The 22465-nt window shown below is 42.9% G+C and overlaps 1 protein-coding gene across 4 annotated transcripts in view; it reads right to left on the bottom strand.

Moving 5' to 3' along the window:
* Window positions 1–22465, bottom strand: part of Cdk14 (cyclin dependent kinase 14) — a 545726-nt gene that overhangs the window by 53863 nt on the left and 469398 nt on the right. For 3 of the 4 annotated variants that reach the window (XM_087902477.1, XM_087902479.1, XM_087902480.1), the window contains one exon: window positions 20115–20258. In XM_087902477.1, the coding sequence (XP_087758603.1) occupies window positions 20143–20258 (116 nt within the window). In that variant the 3' untranslated portion in view covers window positions 20115–20142. Of the gene's footprint in view, window positions 1–19153; window positions 19497–20114; window positions 20259–22465 lie in introns of those variants that run through there. The other variant, XM_087902478.1, reaches the window with a different exon arrangement.

Here is a 22465-nt window from a genome sequence, read left to right as displayed (position 1 = left end):
GGAGTATTTACTCCAGAGTCTACATTCTGGCTTCCCACAAGCCGATGAGACAGGTAGGGCTTCATCGCTGGGAAAGTCAAGGTTCAGAACTGCTGACTTAGCTCAGGATACCACACTTGTAAGTCATACAGTGAGGCCCGGAGCTCTGGCCGCAGCTGTAAGCTAGGCAAAGGCCTCCACAGGACTGCCCCAGTTTCCGGAAGCTGCTGCAGCTCAGCGAAGCCCACAGAGCAGGACTGTGTAAGGAATGACTAACAGAAGGTCCATAGACCAGGCAAATATGGGGGAAGCTCTTAATGGCTCCTGTCTTTTGCCGAATAAGCACTGAAAAAACTTATCATTAAATATAAGAGTCCCATAGAAGGGTCTGGTTTGGGGCAGTCTGTGTCATTCAATGTCAAGGGCAGGAAAAAAAAACAATCTCTGACTCTATTTCAGCTTTCCAGAGGAAGTCACATAAAATATACTTTGAGGAAAGTCAGCTTGTTTTGTTCTTAGGTCTTTGTTCTTTTCGTATTTATCTTTGCTGAGGAATCTCTTCTCTTCGCGGTCCTCAGATCTCTAAGGACCTCATCAGAGCACGTGGGGCAACCCCCAGTCCTCCACACTCACATCAGTACTGCATGATTCTCTCGAGGAATCAAACAGGAGCGATTATGGGGAGGACTAACGGCTTCTCTCTTTATTCCGTTGTAAAGCTTTTAAAGTCTGCTTATATTTAGTGTTCTTCAGAGCTTTTTTCAAAAATGGGATTAATTAGAGAAAGAAGATTCAGCTTGGATGGAGGGAGGAAAGAAAGAAAGAGAAGGGAAGGGAGAGGGAGGGGAAGGGTGGGGGAGGAAGAAGGGAAAAAAGGGAAGAGGAGGGAGAGGGAGAGAGAAACAAAACACAGGTCTAGCTGGCTTCCCAAATCTTTTCTAAAACAGAGAAACAACACAATGGCTGCTGCGTTTAGGTCTGGAAACCCTAAGGGAAACCTGAGAAACCGTCCCTTCAATCTTCTGGCCATTGCGTCCTTTGTTAAAAAAAACATCTTAGGTGGAAGTATACAGTGTAAAGCAGATTAAAGTGGAATTACTTTGATGGGCAAGTTCAGGGGCTGGAGGGCTGCCCAATGCTCCCCTCCCCCTGCCTCCCGGGAGAAGCAATGAAGGGGATCTGAGGAGCAGGGGCTGCTTTGAAACTTGTTTTGGTCACAGCTCACTGTGAAAGAAAATGCATTTTATTAAGTGACTTAGTGTATGTAGTATGGCAAACACGTGCACACAGACACACACAAGCATGCACTTGGCTGAAAGAATCATTTCATGAAGCCTAACTGACTCCTACACGTGATCAGCGCAGGCAGCTCTTCTTTCCTATCTCCTTTCCTGCACCTAAGAGACACCACTTCAGTCTAGTACAGTGACATCATGCTCCGTCAAGGGAATTCAAAGCACTGCATTCATTACCCAGGAGAGTTCTGCAGATACAGAACATGGCACAGACTGCACGTCCACAGCCAGTACTAGGGGTAAAATGCAGCAAGAGGTGGTAGGTGGGACCCTTCCATCCTGGTGGATTCGCTTGTGGGGCACTGCAGTGCTGACCTAGAGTGAAGTCTGGTTCCTTCCCATGACAAAACACAGCCCAAGTTTACCTGGTTCCTATCTCATAAATGGAAAAAGCAGGGAAGCCAGAACTGAGACCCCAGGACAATGGTGCATGCGGGACCTCAAGCTGCAGTCCCATCACTTTGTTTTAGTTTTGCTTTGGCAAAATACCCACATCCTTGTGGGCATCTCTTGTTTTATTAAGACCAAGAGAAGAGACCACTGCAGTCATGACGAAGGTGATGAGATTGTCATCAGTGTACATAAAGTCTCCTTGCACTGCACAATCATCTCCACCATGAGGGGAGCGTCCTCTTGAAAAGAGCAATGGAGAAAATACGTCTGATGAGTTGAAAGAACATTAAAGAGAATAAAAATGAATAATTGTCAGTGCCTGTTGCTTCTCTCTTTGGGGTCCAGACATAGTCAAAGGTTTTACTGCATTTTTTTTCTCACTAATGTAAAAATTTAAAAAAAAAAAACAGAGAAATAAACAAATGTCACTATTTAAATGTTTGTCCCTTGTCACCTCCAATATCAACAAGAGGTTCTAAGAAACACACCCTTTAAAAAGAATCCAGACACCGTAAAGCTACAGCCAGACTTCAAACATATGTGCTTCCACACCACGTTACAAACTGGACTTTTATAAACTTCGTTCTACAAAAACAAATAAGACGAAGTAATAAAAAAAGATAAAGCCTTCATACAGAATTGCAGCAATTATATACCCACAGCTACACTATAACCCAAAACTTTGCAAGGGCTTTGATTACTGAACCATGGCTGAAGTGAATAATTTGCTTTTCACTAAGAAAACAAGCACATTCATTCCCGCCACAATGGAGAGAAGCAGTTTTAATTAAACCTTATCAAAAGATGAATAAAGAATAAACTCAATACCCATTCCACAGAACTCTGTTTTCATCTGTTTAGTTTAAGCTCGCCATGTTCATGCAATAATTATCCACTGTCCAAGGAATGCCGGAGTTGTGTTAATGTTGGTAAAGATTTAATTAGCTCAATTATCTGGAGAGTAGTGAAGTGAAGCTCACACAGTACACATTTCTTCAGGCTTTATGCATATCTCTGATCCAAAAACGCGAAACTGCAGTCGAGTGAACAAAAGCCTCTTCCCTCTGCACGTCCACCACAGAGACAGTTCCACACCTCGTAATTTTATTACTCCAATTAAACATGCAGTCTTCAGAAGCACAGCCGGAAGGCTTATCTCCGTGTATGTGTGTGTGTGTGTGTGTGTGTGTGTGCGTGTGCGTGCGTGTGTGTGCGTGTGTGTGCGCGCGCGCACAGTACATTCAGTCAACTTCCTCAATCTGTAAATATGTTCTTAGAAAGTTAATTAAATTTGCCATTTAGATAAATATTAACATCCGAAGTCCAACTCGTAAGAAGGTTTTCTTTTCCCCAACATAGCCTACATGTATTACCTTTCTCCCAGAAAGCAACACATTTAGACACTGTCGAAAGCACCGCGATAACAGACAACTGTTTCAATCTGTCAGACACCAGGGACAGACAGTAGGGTTCATTTCAGAAAACGGATTGGCCCCCAGCGACCTGACCTTCCTGCTGGGAAAGAGAACACAACGCCATGCTTGACAAGCTCAGCAACAAAGAGTATTCAAGTCCCCCCAATTCAGACATGCTTCTCACAGGGAAATGCAAAGCAGGAGACAGAACGCAGTGCTTCCAGCAAGGAGAGTTCACTGAGATCAGAGGCAGCAGCACCACCATAACCAAACCGACATAGTTAGCAAAGTCGCAAGCACCGTTTCATCCTCCCACTCACAAGTTCAGAAAGCTCCTACCGGCCATTGCCAGTGTCTCAACTCCCGGCCTCACCTACGAGGATTCCCGCCAGCTTCAGAGCAGCAGCAGCAGCCCCCAGACAGGGGCTTCCTGATAAAAGGTGCCTCGTTTCTCTGTCACTGAGTCCATAGCCTTTCTCCCAGCAGCCAGAGCCTGGGAATCTCTCTCCTCATGTGTTACCAGTTCTGCCTTGATTGTGGAAATCAGATAGACTTTCCCTGTTTTCATAGATACAGAAACATTTCTCATTATTTCCATTTTATGTTTGTATGTGGTCTTCCAAGAAAGTTTAAAGTGAGCCAAAATCTAGCTTAAAGATCAACAACTAGGAAGAAAGTGGTAAGGCAATGGCCTTCGTAAGGAAAGACTCACGCTGCATTGGGCACTATAAAACAATGCATGCATTTTCTCCAACTTCCAGTGTCAAGTTTATTTTATATCCTAGTTGATCAGTTACAAGGAATGTTTAGTTCACATGTTGTACATTTTACACACACACACACACACACACACACACACTCATATGAAGATACTAGATTTCTTTACTTAGTCTCTATGTGGAAAATCGTCAATTCAAAAGGCAGTCACAACTGTTCATACTACCCTTACAGACAAATACACTGACTGAAAACAAAGTAAGACTGAGCATATGTTTTTATACACGTTTTCCTGACTTACAGGGATTAACAACACTAGGGAAGTTGAAGTAAGTCTTGAGTTCAGGTCCCTGACTGCTGGGATGGGAATGGACTGCAGACACACAGCTCACTACAAATGTGTATAGCATGACACACACTTACAGGCGAGAACACACCACTACATGCCACGTAGCACATTCCACGTTGGGAAGGAAGGAATTATTCTGAAAACTGGATGTAGACTCAAATCACAAACCCAGCGCACCAGATTACAGACAAGGCCGGTCGAGAGTGAGGAAAGCCGTATTGCAGAGCCGTGCAAACGGCGTATCTCAGCTAGGACGTGACCCTACAAGTACAGCAAATCCTAGAAGGGAGCAAATGACCCAAACTACTCAAAACTGCTTTTTATCTCGAGGAGGGGAGCATATTTTTGGTAAGTGAGCTGAGACCTCCTTTGTGTTGGCAAAGAAAGACTTAAGTGAGGGCTGGTTTTGCCTTGTTTGTGGACTGCAAGGAAGTGATGGAGGGGCCATTTGGCTTGGACCTAAAAGGGACTCTCAGTGCTTCAGCGTTCTCCGCATAAGAACAAAGGGGCTTGGGTTCAGGCTGCAACAAGAGTCATTTTCACCACACAAATTTCCTTTTTTTTTTTTTTTTTTCCTGCTGGTAGGAGGGGAGACTTTGAGCCCTCTGGGTTTAGAAGATCTTCAAACAGACAATGGTGTGCAAACAGCCCTCAAGAACATAACTTCACTGGAGCAACCTCAAGGCTAAGCCCAAGGCTTTGAGAAAGGCTTGATTTCCCTGTGCTCTTCACCCTGAACAAAGCCAGACCCACATTACTGACATCTCCTCTCTATGCGTTAGAAGGGCCTTTGTGGAAAAGTATGCAAATGCTACCCGGGCCCTCCTTTGAGCCTGTTCTTCCCTAGGTAGCTTTTCTCTGGCTGACTCCTCCAGCAGACCCTCCACAGCCTGGCTCTCAGAGACCAGCCTTCCAATTCTGCATCTTTGACAGGTCTGATAGTCAGAACCCTGGCCTGCCACCTCTTCTAAAAGGGGCTCACTTAGTCCTAATTAACAATTCCGTGCATTTCCTAAGTATGGTAATTGTGCTAAAAGCCAACAAATGCGACACTCATCCTACTTCCCAGTTAAATCTCTGGCCCCTCAGCAACCTCTACCCTCTGACTCAATGCACACATACACTTCTCTTGGCTCTTCTCTAGTAACCTTCCACATGAACGGGTAGCATGAAGGTGGAAGTTGGAAGGTAGACAGTTCAAAGGACTGAGTGGTGGGAAGCCGCAAAGAAAATCAAAGGGGTTTTAAAGTAGCACACAGTGTCTTCTGTTGGCAGAAACAGAGGCAGATACACACACACACACACACACACACACACACACACACACACACACACACCCCATGAATGTATTTATGTAAAATAGCCAGGGAAGAAGCAATGATTGGTCCTTGCAGATAAAAATCCTCAAATTCACTTTTTCTTCATCTTGTTTTTGATTTGCTACATTTTAAAATTTTTATTTATTTTACATCACTGCCACAGTTTCCCCTTCCTTCTCTCTTCCCAGTCCCTCCACCCCCACCCTCTCTGTACCCACCCCCCAATCCACTTCTCCTGTTTCTGTTCAGGAAAGAGCAGGTCTCCCATGGGTATGAATCAAAAACATGGCATACCAAGTTGCAGTAAGACTAGGCACCTTCCCGTGTATTAAGTCTGGGCAAGGCAACCCAGTATGAGGAATAGGGTCCCAAAAGCCAGCAAAAGAGTCAGAGACAGGCCCTGCTCCAACTGTTAGGAATCCCACAAGTAGATCAACTGTAAGATATGCAGAGAGCCAAGGTCGGCTTCACACAGGCTCCCTGGTTGTCTGTTCAGTCTCTGTGAGCTCCTATGAGCCCAGGTTAGGCTTCATCCAGCAACAGATGGCAACCGATGCAGACCCACAGGCAAACATTAGGTGGAGCAGAGGAGGTCCTGCCGAAGAGGCAGGAGAGAGGATTGGAGGAGCTAGAGGGGTCAAGGGCATCACAAGAAAATCCACACAATCAAACTGATTTTCTTAACGTTTGATTCTTTGCAAAATTAAGTTTCAATTTCTACTCCAAATAACTGGTACAATCAGAAGGCAACAGCTTCCTCTCTCATCCTTAGCATGCAGACAGGACAGAAATAGGTTCATGGATCTAAATGTTTTACCGCTCACGCAGCTTCAGGTCCTAGCAAGCAGGTGGTTGTCCATTTAAGACTGCTTATGTTTCTGCAGGCAGACCCTGCATCCACTACCATCACGAGTCATTTAGGATGAGGTGGGTGTTAAGAACATTATTTATCTGGGAGACTTTCCATCAGCCAAGAACTATTTAATTTTGCCTCCCAGAATAATCTAGAAAACAGGTCTTTCTTGCAACATTGCCATCTGCTCATGCCAGTTAGTGTTGGCAGAGGTGAATACATTAAAATCTGAACACGAAGATCCGTTGTCACCTGGATCCTGCTAGCTGATGCAGTCTCTTTTGCTGACTCTAAATTCCTTGCCTGCTTCCAGAACATTCCTAAAAGAAGTTGAACTTTGTGCCAGGGCTTTGCTTTGGGGCTTGCTTCCCTTGTTCTAAAGCACCATTCCTCTTCACGGGAGAGAGAACAGAAGGAACATAAGAGCTGGGAGACAGGGAGAAAGTCTCCGGAGTGTCATCTTTTGAGTAGGCCACAGCCATGGCAACCACGAACCGGCAGCAGCTGCTCTAGGCCTGCACAAGACTGGTCCTGTTGACAGTCAGTCACAAACGGGGAATGGAACCCATGCAGCCCTTCTCTTCCCTGTTGGCAGAGTCTAGTTGATGGGGAATCATTGTCTTCAGTTGTGTACCCATTGATGTGGTGAGACTACCGGGCTCCAATAGTTCAAAACCCATGGTTACATGGATGGTCCTGGCTAAGCTCAGTGGGTCGCAAAACAAAACAACAAGACGTGAATATAGGAAATATATTTAAATGGAAGAAACAGGTAAAACAGGACTGGAAGGAAGATAAGAGAGGGTAGGGCAAGAATAATCAGAATAATGCATTATATAAATATATAAATGATCAAAGAACAAATTTAATTTACAGGAATAAAGAGAAAATACCATTCCTTTCCTTCATGACTTATGCAAATTCCAACTTCTCCTTCTGCTCAGAGTCTCTCCCTTTGGCACTACTTGGGCAAAATCCTCCAGCAAAATTAGTTTATCCTTCATCTATTCCTGTTTATGGGTTTATGCAAACTTCTACTGAGCCCATTACGTTTGTTAGCTAGAATTATGAATGTCCTTTTTACTGCTGCCCAGTACAACACCAATACCGTATTTAATTAATCTGTTGTGGTATGTTGTTGACTGAAGAAAATAATAGAAACATGCTCTTGCCTCTCAGAGATGCACAGCTAAGAAAGGACACATTTTAGTAGCTTTCTACTTAGCTGCAGGTACTTTTTCATCACAACAAAACAAACAGAGGTTTACTGTAGAGTTTTCAAACATTAGAACACTATACCATAAACAGAATTAAAAAAAAAAGAACAAAGAAATCTCACTTACTTTTAGCACCACCAATCTTGCTTGAAAAGATTTTGGAAAACTACCTAGCTTGCAATGGCTAATCAAAGTTTTCCATACTTTTCTCAAACTCTAATTTTCTATCAAGAACTCTAATTTTATCAATAGCAGCAGCTATTCTTGGCTACCTTCCATGAATGATGTTTTCTATGAGTGGCAAACTTTTTTTTTTCCACTTATGAAAAAATGCTATCAAATGCCTACCCAAGTTTGAATCGTCATAGTTTGCAAGTTTGTTTCAACTAAAATCTAGATTCTGGAAATTAAAGCATCTAGATCAGCGTGTACCTCAAACAAGGACCTGTGACCTCCTTCCTGAGACAAGCATGACACCTAGGGATGTCGTAGACAGGATTTATGCACGTGTGTCGTTAATTGCTGCAGAATATTCATAAGATGTTGAGCCAAGAGTACGGACTTGATAAAAATAAATAACTTTCATTTCTTTGTTAAGAACAGTACTGAGTTCTTTAAGAAGCCCTTAAGAAGCTGCAATTGGTGGCAGTGAAGAATGGAACTCCCAGCAATCATCTGGTGTTGCCACTGCCTTGATTCCCGGCATGATAAGAAGCCAGCTCGGCTACTGACTGCCGCCTCCGCTCACTGGTGAGAGCGCTAGTACAGGTGAAGGGCAACATTGCAGGATGTGTATGAAAATCACTCTGCTCTGTGGGGGCCTGGGTGGTAAACACAGCACATGTGGGCCAACGTCTGTTTACACAGAGGACACTTCCTTTCGTGGGGCCCAAATCATCAAACCTGAAGGTGAGTCTTCAGCAATGCTCACCTGGTCCATAGAGTTTGGAAGGATCAGTATGGGGATGCCAACCTCGATCAGAGGGGGGCAAAAAAGAATTCAAAATATCCACAAAGGTAGTGAACACAGAGCTGACTTTGTAGCACTGAGCTGAAGAAAATGATAAGGAATGGGACCAGGCCTGAACATCTATCTCCTCCCTGTATAGCAGCCACCTCTGAAGTCTGGACCACTGGCCTAAAGGAGAGTGACAGTCTGAGAAACCCACCGTAGGCAACCAACGTTTAAAATGAGTTTTATTTGCTTGTTTATCTATGTATATTGATTTATTTTGTGGTGGAAAAAACGTTGGGGAAAAACAAAATAATATTCCCACAAAACTGATAGATCTGAGGCACACCTCCAGTCCCTAATTAAAAATTCATTTTTCTAATAAATCTGCCAATAAATTGAATTACTGCGATAAGTAATGCTCATTTTGGGTGAACCATTTCTTGTACAGAAATGTGGAAAACCATATATTTATATATTCCCTTTAAGGCCACTTTCTAGATTGAACAATAAAACTCTCAAATGAAGAGAGGAGTGGATTCTCACTGATATTTCAATTTTTTGATTGGAAAGAACTAATGCAGTACAACTTGACAGCTATGCACAGATCAATGCTAGGCTTTTATGTGAGGTACAGGCGAGAATGAACTTTGTACTGGTGTTGTGACGGGGAGGGTTTAAGAGTGCCATTCACCGCACACAGCAGTCTGGGGCCTCTTGATAAACAGTCTTGGCTATTTAAGAGTGGCCTCCTAAAGTGTTCCAATACTTAGGAGGAAAAAGAAAGCCAGGGCAAAGACATTTGAACACATATGTCCTCTGTAGAATGTGGGCATGGAGCAAACACTGTCAGTCCTCAGCCAGGAAGATCCGCAGCTGAGGCCTTCGCAATAAAACAAGATGATACAAGGGAACGGATCTGATGAGAGTTTACCAAGGCCAGTTGGACTGGGACTGAAAGAGGACGTGATCTAACCAGACTCTCCGAATTTGGCCGGATTCTCTGACTGTGGCTGACCCGAAGTCTTTCTGAAAAGCCATTGACTATGACACTGGGACCTGTTTCCTCTACATATAATGGATTTTGGGGATCCAGTCTGTTTGGACACTCACCTTCCTGGACCTGGAGGGAGGGGGAAGGAACTGGAACTTCCCACAGGGCAGGAAACCCTGACCGCCCTGGGGGACGAAGAGGGAGGAGGAGGGGGAGTAGGGGGAGTGGGAGGGTGTTGGGAGGGGGGGTGGAAATGGAAGCTTTTATAATTTAATAAAATTTACTAAAAAAAAAAGAAAAAAAAAAAAAAACAAGATGATGCTCTCCAAAAAAAAGACATCAAAACACTTCTTATCAAAAGAAAATATACTTTCTAATAGAATTTATGTAGGTAAAGGCTCCACACTAAGACGTATTTAATTCATTGTAAAAACTACTGGTTTTAACCCAGGGCCTAGAACAGGAGTACATTTTCTGCACTGCCACTATATTCTTTTATTTTAAACCTGTAGGTTCATTTACCTTATTTTTAGTTTTGTTTGTAAAGTGTTGAGTGTGAACTGACATCTAGGCTGTAGTGAAATTGGAAACTTCCCCTTTAAAAAGAGCAAGGACTAAAAATTTAACCGTGGACCAAAATATGATGCAGTCATTGTCTAGTGTCCCTCACTATTTTAGCGCAGGTCAGATGTAAATATCTCAGAAGGCACTGGGTCTCCAGTATCAACGAAACTGCATGTAAATCAAGGACCCGGATTGGATGCATGCAGTTACTAAGCAGTAGGTAGAAATACACCAGCCCCTTCTGCTTCAGCATGCAGCTAAGCTAGTCCTGCACACACCAGCTCCTAGGCTTCAGTATGCAGCTAAGCAGTAGGCAGAGACACACCAACCCCTATGCTTCATATGCAGCTAACTAGTCCTGCACACATCAGCCCCTATGCTTCAGTATGCAGCTAACTAGTCCTGCACACATCAGCCCCTATGCTTCAGTATGCAGCTAACTAGTCCTGCACACATCAGCCCCTATGCTTCAGCATGCAGCTAACTAGTTCTGCATACGCCAGTCCCTTCTGCTTCAGTATGCAGCTAACTAGTCCTGCACACATCAGCCCCTATGCTTCAGTATGCAGCTAACTAGTCCTGCACACACCAGCCCCTTCTGCTTCAGCATGCAGCTAACTAGTTCTGCACACACCAGCCCCTTCTGCTTCAGCATGCAGCTAAGCTAAAGTTGTCCATCTCTCTGTTTCTGTGGAGTCATCGCAATTGCACAGATAAAACATTTTAGAGTATGTCAGCTTTAATTAATGTAACATGACCTGATCATTTTCCCAGTTAAGAATAAAGAAGTTTGCATTCTTGAAATCCGAAGCTCAACCTGCAGATTATGCTAAGTGGCTTCATTCTTAGTCCACGCTCCTCTGCTCATGTCAGAAGGACAGCATTTGTCCCCTCTAGTGATAAACAAATTATACATGAAATCAATTCCACTTCACAATCATTTTTCCTATTGGGTATTATCTTTCCTTCCTTGCTCCCTCCAGTTAAGCCTGCATCCTGTAACTAGCTAATGAGCTGAGGGCTTTCTGTTCCAGGTGGCACCCCCTGCCTGGAAGTCATGACATTTCCCATTTCGAATGCTGCTGGCATTTTTCGACAGCTCCTGCTAACTAGCCTTTTTGACCTGCACTAAGAGGAACTCATCTGATCGAATCCTCTAACCTGCCAATCATTCCAGCAAATGATCTTCACAGTCACTCCCAAGGCAGGGATGGAAGGGGGGAAGAAAAGGAAAGCCAGGGAGAGAGCGAGGGAGTCGGCGAGGCTGCTGCCTCCGCTGCTACCTAATGAGAATACTTTAAGTCTCTGAGGCAGCCGAACGCTGGAAAACTGGTGGGAAAATTAGGACACAACTGAATGCCTGGCTCTGTAATTACTGATTTCTTTCCATCCCGCGATCATTTTGAGAGCAACACCTCTGAGATGCGCCAGTTTCTAAAGAACACAATAATACCCCACCCTACCCAGAGAAAATAGATTCATTCTCTCCTGCCACTATCAATATGCAATTCTCCTAATCCCACTCTGTCAAGCGGCATCCTTTGCAGAATTAATTATGCACTATAAGCTTGTTAAGTGTGCATCTGTAAACCGAGGATGATTAGAATGTTTGTCACAGCCAAGACAAGCCCTCTTTTCTCCTCAGGCAGATTTGAATGTGGCTACTGCTATGGACGGTGCTGACGGCACGCGAACACAAAAGCAAACAGGTACAAAGGGACTCGGTGTTACACGCTGCAAGGACTAAATTCCCGAGACTCACAGAATTTAGTACTTTGAACATTTTTAATCAATGAGGTGAAGTTTTCTGCTTTTGTTTTTTAGCATTTAGATGTGTCCAACTTGCACAGAATCAGTGTATTCAATTACACTCACAGAATAACCCAATTACTTCACAAAAAAGGGTCCAGTGGGTGGCTTATTGTCAATGGATCACAACTCTGTGCATCTCACTATGGAGATTTGTTGGCCAAGGGAAGATACAACATAATTATGTGTTATCATTATGCCACTGTATATAATAAAATAAAGTAAGTACTGTACATGATCTAGCTGCACATGATAATCACACATCTTCCCCATTTATAGTAATTAAGCCAATAGCCTCATTTACAATAATCATGTAATTGAGGGCACTTTACTAATTGCATTGGAAATTATAATCCAGAGCAATTAAAAATCCAAGGGCACTACACAGAACACAAACTACTTTAAAACAATGGTGCTAATTCAAAGGTGCTAATTCAATGGTGCTAATTCAAAATTCCACCCCAGTGTGGGAGCTGAAGGAATAGTATTTGGCTTATATGATGATATTAGCTATGGGATAAATTTCTGCCAAATCCTCTAACTTTATATTGTTTTGGTTTTTCTAGACCTTGGTGAAAAGGTAAGGCTCTAATCCATATGCTGTTACTTCAACACTCTATGACTATTGAAAAATTAGTCTTTGATGTGTAGCACTGAGTATGAGTGTATGTATGTGAGTGAATGTGTGTGTATGAGTGTGTGTATGTGAGTGAATGTGTGTGTGTATGAGTGTGTGTATGTGTGCGTGTATGTATGTGAGTGAATGTGTGTGTGTGTTGGTAGAAACAGCAACCATTCTAAGTTCCAAAAGAGACTCAGTAAATTACACATTTGCATAACCAAATTCATGCTCTTAAAAGCTTTATCCACAGTAGCATCTCATAGTAATGCAAATATTTTGTTAATTATACTTGTAATAATTTAGCTAAATGTTCAACTTTGCTTATTGGAATACCTTTTAGGTGAGGTTTTTATTATATCTGCTAGAACTTTAATCTGCTTAAGGCCCTCATTTCATGCTTGAGCCCTAATGTTTAACCCTAACTCTGATCCCACTTGTCACTCAGACAAAGCTTGCACGAGAGGACCATCTCGGAGGGAGTGATGAGGATGACCTGTGGGACAAGAGGGGTGGTTGAGCTTCTTTCTGCCTTTTCCTCTCAACGCTGCCCTTCATACCTCGTCCTGCATGCAGTACAATGTCAGCTCTGGCCATCACTCTCAATGTTGTCCTTTATACCTCGTCCTGCATGCAGTGCAATGTCAGCTCTGGCCATCAGCCCACTGCAGCTCAAACAGCCTTGTTTTATGCTCAGAACTTCTTACAGTGCCAACAAACCACAAAGACAGTCTGGTGGGACTCGGCTTCTCTCCTGGTATTAATAATACAATACCGTGCAGTGAAAGCAAAGGCAATTCCTCCTGTACCCCGAAATCCATAAGAATCAGCATTAGGTGAAAAGGAAAAGTAGAATTCCTGAGCTGAGGACAACCAGTCAGGGGCGGGGCCATACATTGTAAAATACAGTTTGGTTATTAGTTACTCACACCTGTGCCTCCGTATATGCAAAAACTTTACTCAGACTACGCTGTTGGCAAAGAGCTTTGGGCTTTGAACTGTCAGAAGACGCAAGCTGCTCTGTCCAACTCATAGTTTGAAGATCTTCTAATTTGGAAATGCTAAATTGCACACACACATGCACACACACACAAAAAGGAGAGGGAGGGAGAGAGAGAGAGAGAGAGAGAGAGAGAGAACTTGTTTTAGGATCCGTGGGTTAAGAAGCCAGTCTGTGGAGTATGAAACCAGTGTCTTTTCTTTCAGACACTTCAAAACCAAAACCTCAAGCAAACACCCAAAACAAAAAGCCACAAAATAATATGTAAAACAGAAACCAACCAAATAAACAGAAAACACCCCAATCAGAGAATGAAATAAAAAAGACAAGATCAAAAGGCTATTATTATTTTTAATATTAAAACTATAACTCTAAATTGCTTTTTTTTTACAGGTAAGTACACTGTATTACTTAAACATAAAAGGTCATCAGGTGAATAATGCACAGTTTAGGAAAATAAAATGTTAATTCTCATTTACATATGGCAGAGGTGGGGTAGAGAAAGAGAGAATGGTATTCAGGAAAGTCAGGGAATGATACTGCTTTTATAATTCTTCTATAAGTCTATTATTTCAATACAAAACCAAGTGGTTTACAAATGCTCTCCCGAAACACACTAGAACTCTTCCATTCTGCTTTTAGACAGTCGATCCCTTAGTCTTTAGCTCATCCACTTGTGGAGTTGGTAATGATGCTGAGTGCGGATTAGAAGTGCCCCAAGAAAAGGAAGGAGGGAGGAGGGAACAGAAGAGGCAAACTTGTACAGCCTTTCCTCAGCATGGAAGAGAGCTAAACGTGCAGGGGTATCCAATCTTTTGACATTGCCACAAATGGCTGTGGTCTACAGCACCTACAGCACAGTCCTAGCTATGCCGGAATTCATGTGGTCACCCCATTACAGTAACGGGTGCGGAGGTGGGCGGGTAGGAAACTGAATAAGTCTGCAGCATCTTCTCAGGCCAGTGCTTATAGCTTGCAGCATGCATCATGCACCAGGCACCATGCATCACGCACCACGCAACTACAGAGCAAATGCAAAGTTCTGTCTCCGTTTTCTAGTCCAGTTGGAGCAAGACTGGGAGGACGCTTGTGTTCGTTCCTCTGCTCCTATTATCTCCACAAACGTTGTCAACTACCCAAGACAAAAGAAATGATGAAACTGCAGCTGTGTGAGAAGAAACTCTTGTTGGATCATGCAGAGTCTGGGCAACAACAAGAAAGACTGTGATCTTCCTTCTCCTGAAAGACCCAGATTTACCATTTGAATAAAGATGGTGATACATCCTATTAGCCATTCTCTCCATCTGCAACTGTTGTTGAGAAAATGCAATAGGACTAAACAATAACAACAACAACAACAACAAATTTTAGCCAACAGCCCCAAATATCTGCCAATGAGGATCTGAAATTCCGCATGGATGTCACTGAGCATTCAAGATGAGCCTTCCTCTCGCAATTTTAACCTTGTCCCACACAACCAGATCAAGGCTCAGTGTAGGCACATGGTTTGCTTCACAGAAGCTTTTGGGACAGACAAAATCAGAGCTGCATTTTGAAGGGTCCTTATGAACCATGTGGCCACCCGGCTTACAGTTGAGTGAACTGAACCAGGCTCAATCCTAACCTTGAAGTGGCCTGGGATCAGGTTGTAGCCCATAAAGGGGTGGTTGACCCAATGGTCTCACTCTCTTCTTCTTGATGATGGTTATGAAATATAAAAATCAGAGCTGCTTTCTAGAAGGGTTTTAGAATCTAAGGCAATAAGCATAGCAGTCAACTCCTCCAGAAGTCGGACAAAGGGAAGAGAGACGAAGATGGATCCACGAGGAAGCAAAAGCAGGCCGCAGAAGCCACAAAGTAAAGGGAAGATGAGGACAGCAGAGTCGACAGGGACCAAAAGTGTGAGCCACCAGAATGTCACAGCACAGAGGAAAGCCACTGGGGGCTGCATTTCCTGGAGCAGTTTCCAGAGTCAATATGGCAGACAGATTACGGCTACTGCTGACTTCTGTCCAGTCTTTGTGAAGGTTGTTGTCTGTGCCCCTCCTCTTGTCCACAGCTAACTGACGGAGTCACTGGGGCACTTCCCTGGAGGGACGCCTTGCCAGCTTCCCTTCATGTCTGTTCCCGAGAACACCAAACGCTGTCTCTCCTGTTGCCCCCAGTCTCCTGGCTCTGACTCTATTCCTCTGACTTTGCCATGTGTCTCTTTCCTCTCTCGAACAGGGTGTTCTTCTGAAGTGATCTGAATCTAGCAATAAAACACACTCTATTGCAATAAATTCAGCTCAGTTTTCCTGATTTCTCCTTTAAAAGATGGATAAGAGAAGTGTCGTCCATCAGTAGCGCCCAGAAGGGCACTGTGAGACGCTGTAGAGTGACCATAGGTTTCAACTCTCCAGCACTCGAAATTCTACCAAGGAAGAGATACCGAAAGGGAATTGAACTTAATTAAAAATAATTGTAAATAGGCACACAGTTACTGTATTATATTCTATGACACAATTCTTTCTTTTGGAAAAGGGAGAAAGGGGAAAGGGAGAGATTAATAGAAAGACAATTAAATTATTTTGGTTCATGTGATAAAATGCTATTTTTCTAGTTTATCTTACCCTGTCCTGATTCAAGTAAGTTGTTTATTTTACCTTATAAATCTACAACCCCTGAATATCTAGTGAAGACTTCACTATCTGTGGTCCCCTCAAGTTCTTATATTAAATTAAATAATGTCATGCATGAGTACCGTACTTACGCCATTTCATCTCTCCTTTTCTCTCTCCAACCCATCCAGTACCCTGCTCTACCAATTTTTGACCTCTTAAGTTAGTATAGTTACACACACACACACACACACACACACACACACACACACACACTATCCCAACAAGTACATAAATCCAGTGTACCTAGTCCATTTAGTTTGCTCCTATGTATACGTTGTCTATGGGTGACCACTACCAGGTATTAGGTAACCAATTAAGGAATTCAACCCAGGGAAGATTGATTCTCTCTCTTTCAGTTACCAATTAATGACCCTTGGAGTTTCTTAAAATATAGATTCGTGGGCCCTAAAAAGTAAACTGCAAACTCTGCAAGCATTTAGTATCCCGGAATGTGAGATGTCTATTTTCAGAGAGTATGGCACCAGCACACTGGGTCATGAAGCGAATATGGCAAACAAACAAAATACCAAATAAACCTCCCCGATCCTATTCAATGAAAGTTTCTTGAGCAATTAACACTAATCTCTTTACCTGACAGATTACTTTTAGGAAATAACTGTTTACTGACTGAGGTAGGCGAAGAGAGAGTAACCATTGTTTCATTACCACGTAATTCTTAAATCATGCGGACGAAGAACGATAACATGCTGAACCAGAAGGAGACTGCCAATGCTGGCAGAGTGAACCTCCTGCAATTGGACCAAACAGTATTACTTCGTGCATTAGACACTTTCTTTGTAAGTTTACATTGAGATTGATGGAGTCTAAAGACCAACTGATTCGCTGTAAAAGGAATGTCTTATCCGTACACTTCATAAAAGAAAAATTTCTATGTATATTTAAGACTCCCTTAGACTTCAGTCAACTCTTCGTGGTGACCAAACAAGTGGGAACAAGCTCTGAAAGAGCTGGGGTGTCTCTAGAGAGTCACAAAATGTAGGGACTCTGCTTTAATCCCCAGTGGCGGTTACCCCTACTCTTAACCCAGGCATTTGCAGCTTTCTTTTCAGTTAATTTTGCTACAAGACTCTAAAACCCAAATTGCTTTCTTCTGCACAGCAAAATGCATCTCATTAGCTTTTCCACTAAGGCCAATTTATGTAAATCCAACTTTATTAACTAAATAATTGAAGTGACCTTAGTTTGCAAGGAAGGAAATAAAGTGGCATTGAGGTATTGGAGAAATATTAGGACTTGAAGCATTCCTGCCTGCCCAGTCCCTTTTATTTCAAAAACAGCATGGCATAATGCAAATTCCACACTAAGAGCCCTGCTGATCACCAGAGGGAGGTGGCCAAAACTCTAACCTGTACTCAGGCCCCCTCACACCCAGGCTCTTCCCTCCCCTCTTTCTCCTTCCCAGTCACTGTGGGTAGTATAAAAAATTTGATATGCTCTTGCAACATTTAATATGCCACAGACTGCTATAAACATGTGACAAAAAAATTAAAAATCAGAAAATCAAAGACTAGAGGATTTTATCTTTTTTTCTTCCTGAGAACCACTTATTAACATGACTTGAACTTCATAATGTCTCTAGTTTGGACTTCATCTACTGGTCAGAAAGAAGCCACACCATATGCTGCAGGGGACCAACAAACAGGCTGCATTGTCTGATCTCTAACATGGAAACATTTGGTAGTCATACCTGCAAAAATAAGACACTAAGATGATTTCTTTTTCTATTGACAGAATCCAGTTTTCCAACAGCTTTTCTAAAAAGAAATGAGATCTTTCTTTAGTGGCCTACATATCAGATGTCATAGCTGGAGTAGCAGTAATACTGAAGCCTTCAAAGTTGACGTAACAGGGCCAACACTCATATGGAAAGTCCATGGAATGTTAGCAAACATTTGTAGAGAGAATCAGCCACTGTGGCTCCAACTCGGGTCTGGTGTGAGGAAGCACTACAAGCGGCTGCAGTCCCAAGCACCTTTGTAAACATCTTTTCAACCAGCCAGTTTTGAATCTTTCCGGGCAATGCTCTGCTCAGCCAGCTCTCTTTGATTTATACAAGGATGAGTTGATCTTGAACACACCATTGCAGCCTTGACTACATCGGTCAGGAGCATTCAGAAGAGCCAAGAAGAAAGGACCCATATGGTCCTGGGGCGGAAAGACAGACTTGCTTGTGTGTGTGTGTGTGTGTGTGCATGAGTCAATAAAACGGGGCCCACTTTCTGTTCTCTTTCTACCTAATCAGCTAAGGAGTTTGCAATGTGGGAGCTAAACACTTTTAAAATGTGCATGCTACAGACAACTCTCATGAATCAAACCACTCTTGGAAACATGAGGCTACCTGTGGAGCTGCAGGCTTAAGAGCAGCAGCTCCTGGCCAGCCTTGACAAGCCATATTTTAACTAGGAATCTGTTTTTCCCCTTCCAAATCAACATAAATCTCTACTGCATCCCTAGGCCAGCAAAATTAAACTCCATGCTGAGAGCATGAAAAGCTAAGTTCTAAAATCGTCGGAGATACTTGGCAGGTCTTTCACAGGGCTGGGTATATATTTGAATTTACAGTCCTTGCCATCTGTCCACTTAGCTTCTTACCAGATTTTCAAATAGAAGAAAATCAGGCCATTCCCCAAAACATATTTAAAAAAAAAAAGACAAACATGGCATACTTGTAATCTTAATGCTAGGGAGGCAGAGACAGAAGGATTCTAAGGCTTGCTGGACAGCTAGTCTACCTGAATCAAAGAGTTCCAGGCTCAACGAAAGACTTTGTCTTAAAAAATAATGTGAACAGAGATTGAGGGAAGAACTTGGCATCAATCTCCGGCCTACACTCCCATTCCACCCACTACATACACACATACACACAGAGACACACATGCGTGCACAGTTTTTATTGTACACATCATTCAGCTCACTTTACTTGGCAGTTATGGAACACAGAAGTGATGAACATGCTTAACAGGGACCAACATTAAAAAGGCTTCCTCACGAGGAAAGCTCATTCTCCATTTGCTGAAGACCGAGATGTGGCCAGTGGTGACACATGCCTTTAATTGCAATACTCAAGAGGCAGAGGAAGATAGATCTCTGAGTCTGCGGCCAGCCTGGTCTACAGGGGGAGTTCCAGGACAGCCAGAGCTACACAGAAGCCCTTACTTGAAATGACAAACACACGAACAAACAGAGGGAGATGTTACAAAGCCCAGACATTGCTCTCTGGTAACCCAGAAAGACACAACCTTCCAGATACTGCTGTCTTCCGCTCACCACTGGGCATGTGTGATGACTTGGTAGGCTGACATGCCTGGATATCACCAATCTAGTTTACAGTTCCTACCTGCAAAACAGTAGAGGTCAAAGAACTAAACTGTGAAAACCAAAGTTTTACTATGATAGGTCTGTGGCAGGGGCCAGACAGGAATCGGAAAGCAATGAGGGCCCAGTGGCCAGCTTATTTTAAAACGGGGACAGGGCTTCTCTTTATCACACATAAAACTTTATGATGGGATAGAAGGAGTATTGTCAGAGTTGCCGACGCTTCATGGAACGAAAGAAATCGAGACCTCCATATGAAATATCCTCATTTTAAAATGACAGTAAATAACTAAAAAACAAATTTTATTGGTCAAACAAAACAGCTTCATGCTTTAGGTGCAGCTCAAAGTGGAACTTCCCTAACATCAGTTAAAATAGACACTCGTGACTCAATGGTTTGCATGAGACCACATCACTAATGCACATGATGCAGCAGAACTTGGCACACAACCTAGGTGGTGCCTGAAAACACTGACACTCCTGATTGGTCTCTACCTCAGTCAAACGTTTGATGAATGCCAGAATAGCCATGGAACTCCTTAGACAGTTTCCGGGGGAAATGAGGCTGAAAGACTTCAGTAAATAAGTTTATTCCGTGTCTATTATGAATATTACTTTCCTGTAAAACAGGGTCTCTTACCTGTGCTCTCCTGAGAATGCCGGGCTTGTCAGTGCTTGCTGCTCGATAGACCTTTGCCATAACTATTGTTTTTCCCAAAGGCCCTCATACTGTCTCCAGCTTCCGGCTGCAATCTCACATTCGGGACCGTAAAAATAGAAGACACTGAGGAGAGAACGGAAAGGTCCCATTTATATAGCTATACACACACTGACAACATTTCATCTAAAAGACAACGGAGATTGCAATGCAGTCTGGATTCCCAGCATTGGGTGCACTGTGGTATGTGTTGGCGTTTGAAAGGCCAGTGGTCAAAAGCACACACACACCTATAAATATTTCCACATGTACACACGTACACGCATATACACTTGCATGACGCAGAGCCACAGATCCTGTTTCTATGATCTTAGAACAATAAACCTGGATATGGAGACAAGCCTTTGCCATTCTTTCAGCCACTCATGACAGAAGTAGACTTTTACTCTAACATTTCCTGGGAATCGCAGAATCCTACAGCAAACAAATCAGAGGAGAAGTAAATGCTGGTTTGCCTTGGGACCTTCTGACTGGGAGGGGGACAAAATAAACAACTAAATACATCAAATAAATAATGGTAAGTGTTATGAAGAAGGAAAGTAGGGAAGAAAAAAATAGAGGTTGGAGAGACAGTCAAAGCTGTCCTTGATAGAGAAGGGATGTTTGAGCAGCCGTGATGTAGGAGGGTCATCTGTCTATGTGTTACTTTCATTGGTTAATAAAGAAACTGCCTTGGCCTTTGGTAAAACAGCAGCTTAGATAGGTGGAGTAGACAGAACAGAACGCTGGAAGAAAGAAGCAGAGTCAGAGAGCCACTGCCATGAAGCTACCAGGTCAGACATGCTGAATCTTTCCTGGTAAGCCATGAGCTCGTGGTGACATACAGATTACTAGAAATGGGTTGAATCAATATGTAAGATTTAGAAAATAAGAGGTTAGATATAATAGGCCAGGCAGTGTTTAAAAGAATACAGTTTCCGTGTAATTATTTCAGGGGTAAGCTAGCCGGGATTCAGGCGGGAACACAGCCCACTGATCCTTTTACAGATGGCTGCCCAATGTGGGTAAAACCTAAGAGGGCTTAAAAAGAAATTCTAGACACAAATATAGAGATTAACACAACTTTTTGCTGTTTGCTGGGGCATGCTGTAGAGAGATTTCCTGATTCAGCAACAGCAGCAGAAAAAAAAAAAGCTGCACCATTTTCAAACACAGCTTCATGGGCCCTGCTGCCGGTGCAAACTCCAGCTATGGAACATTTCTGGACCCGGACATTTGTGTGCCCACTTGGGGTCGGGAACAAAGTAGCTGAGACCATGCCCATGGCTTGGCTCTTCCTGCCTGAGTAGGCAGCAGAATCAGGTCTACTAGAAAGTGGCGGTTTTGAAATACCAGTTTCCGGGGTGTGCCTCTATTGCAATCTCTGTCTGGCTCCTGTGGGAAACAGAGCTTTTGAATGGAGCATTTGGAGTAAAGTGCTACGATTTGTTTGGTGGCAACTACACTCGCTGTGTGCCTAAAAGGGAGTCATTACATGCTGAGGCTCAGAGGCACAAGCAGCTCCGCCATGCTAACAGTGCAGTGTGCAAGGCTCAGAGGCACGAGAGCGGCTCCACCATGTTGGACTGGGCGGGGCAAGCAGGCAGTACTTGCTTTTGACCTAGGAATGTCACAGCTTAGATTATTAAGTGCTTAGTGATTTAAAAATGCAAAGCAAAAATGTTTCTGGACAGTAAAAAATTATAGATTCACAATAGGACAGATTCAGACATAAAAATGGGTCATAGTGTTGGATGACTGTATGTAGACTTGGGAGAGAGAAGAAAAAGAATATAGAGAATAAAATTAATGCCTTTTTAAAAAAGGGTAAAGTCTTTAAAGAGACAGAGTACAGATTAAAAGAAATAAAGAAAAATAAGCAATGTAAAAATGGAAAATTCACAGAAAGTCTGGATTATGTACATTGTGTCTTCTTTAAAATTTTTGACTGTGAAGGAGCTAAATACAAAGAGACATTTCATTGTATAGGTTGCTATGCTGACCCAACATATATGTTCTAAAGGTATCATGACTTCCAAATTTGGGTCTAAGGATATGATGTTTTGGAGAGGGTCTTCTTTTATTTTCATGGAGGATGAGACCCTGTGGATTGCTTCTAACCCAATATGGTATGATAGACCATGCCCTCCTGAAAGGTTGCTGTAAACACCCTCAAAAAATTACTTCACTCAACTGCCGACTGAGATGAACCTCGCACACAGGTTATACCATGAATGATCTGATTAACAACGCCCCTATACAGCAGGAAAAAGTTTGGAGAGAAATAACTACAT

This window comes from Myodes glareolus, chromosome 27, assembly GCF_982192425.1.
Source record: "Myodes glareolus chromosome 27, mMyoGla1.1, whole genome shotgun sequence".
NCBI classification, from domain to species: domain Eukaryota; kingdom Metazoa; phylum Chordata; class Mammalia; order Rodentia; family Cricetidae; genus Myodes; species Myodes glareolus.
The sequence above is the reverse complement of the archived record's forward strand: the minus strand, read 5'-3'. Positions and strand labels throughout refer to the sequence as shown.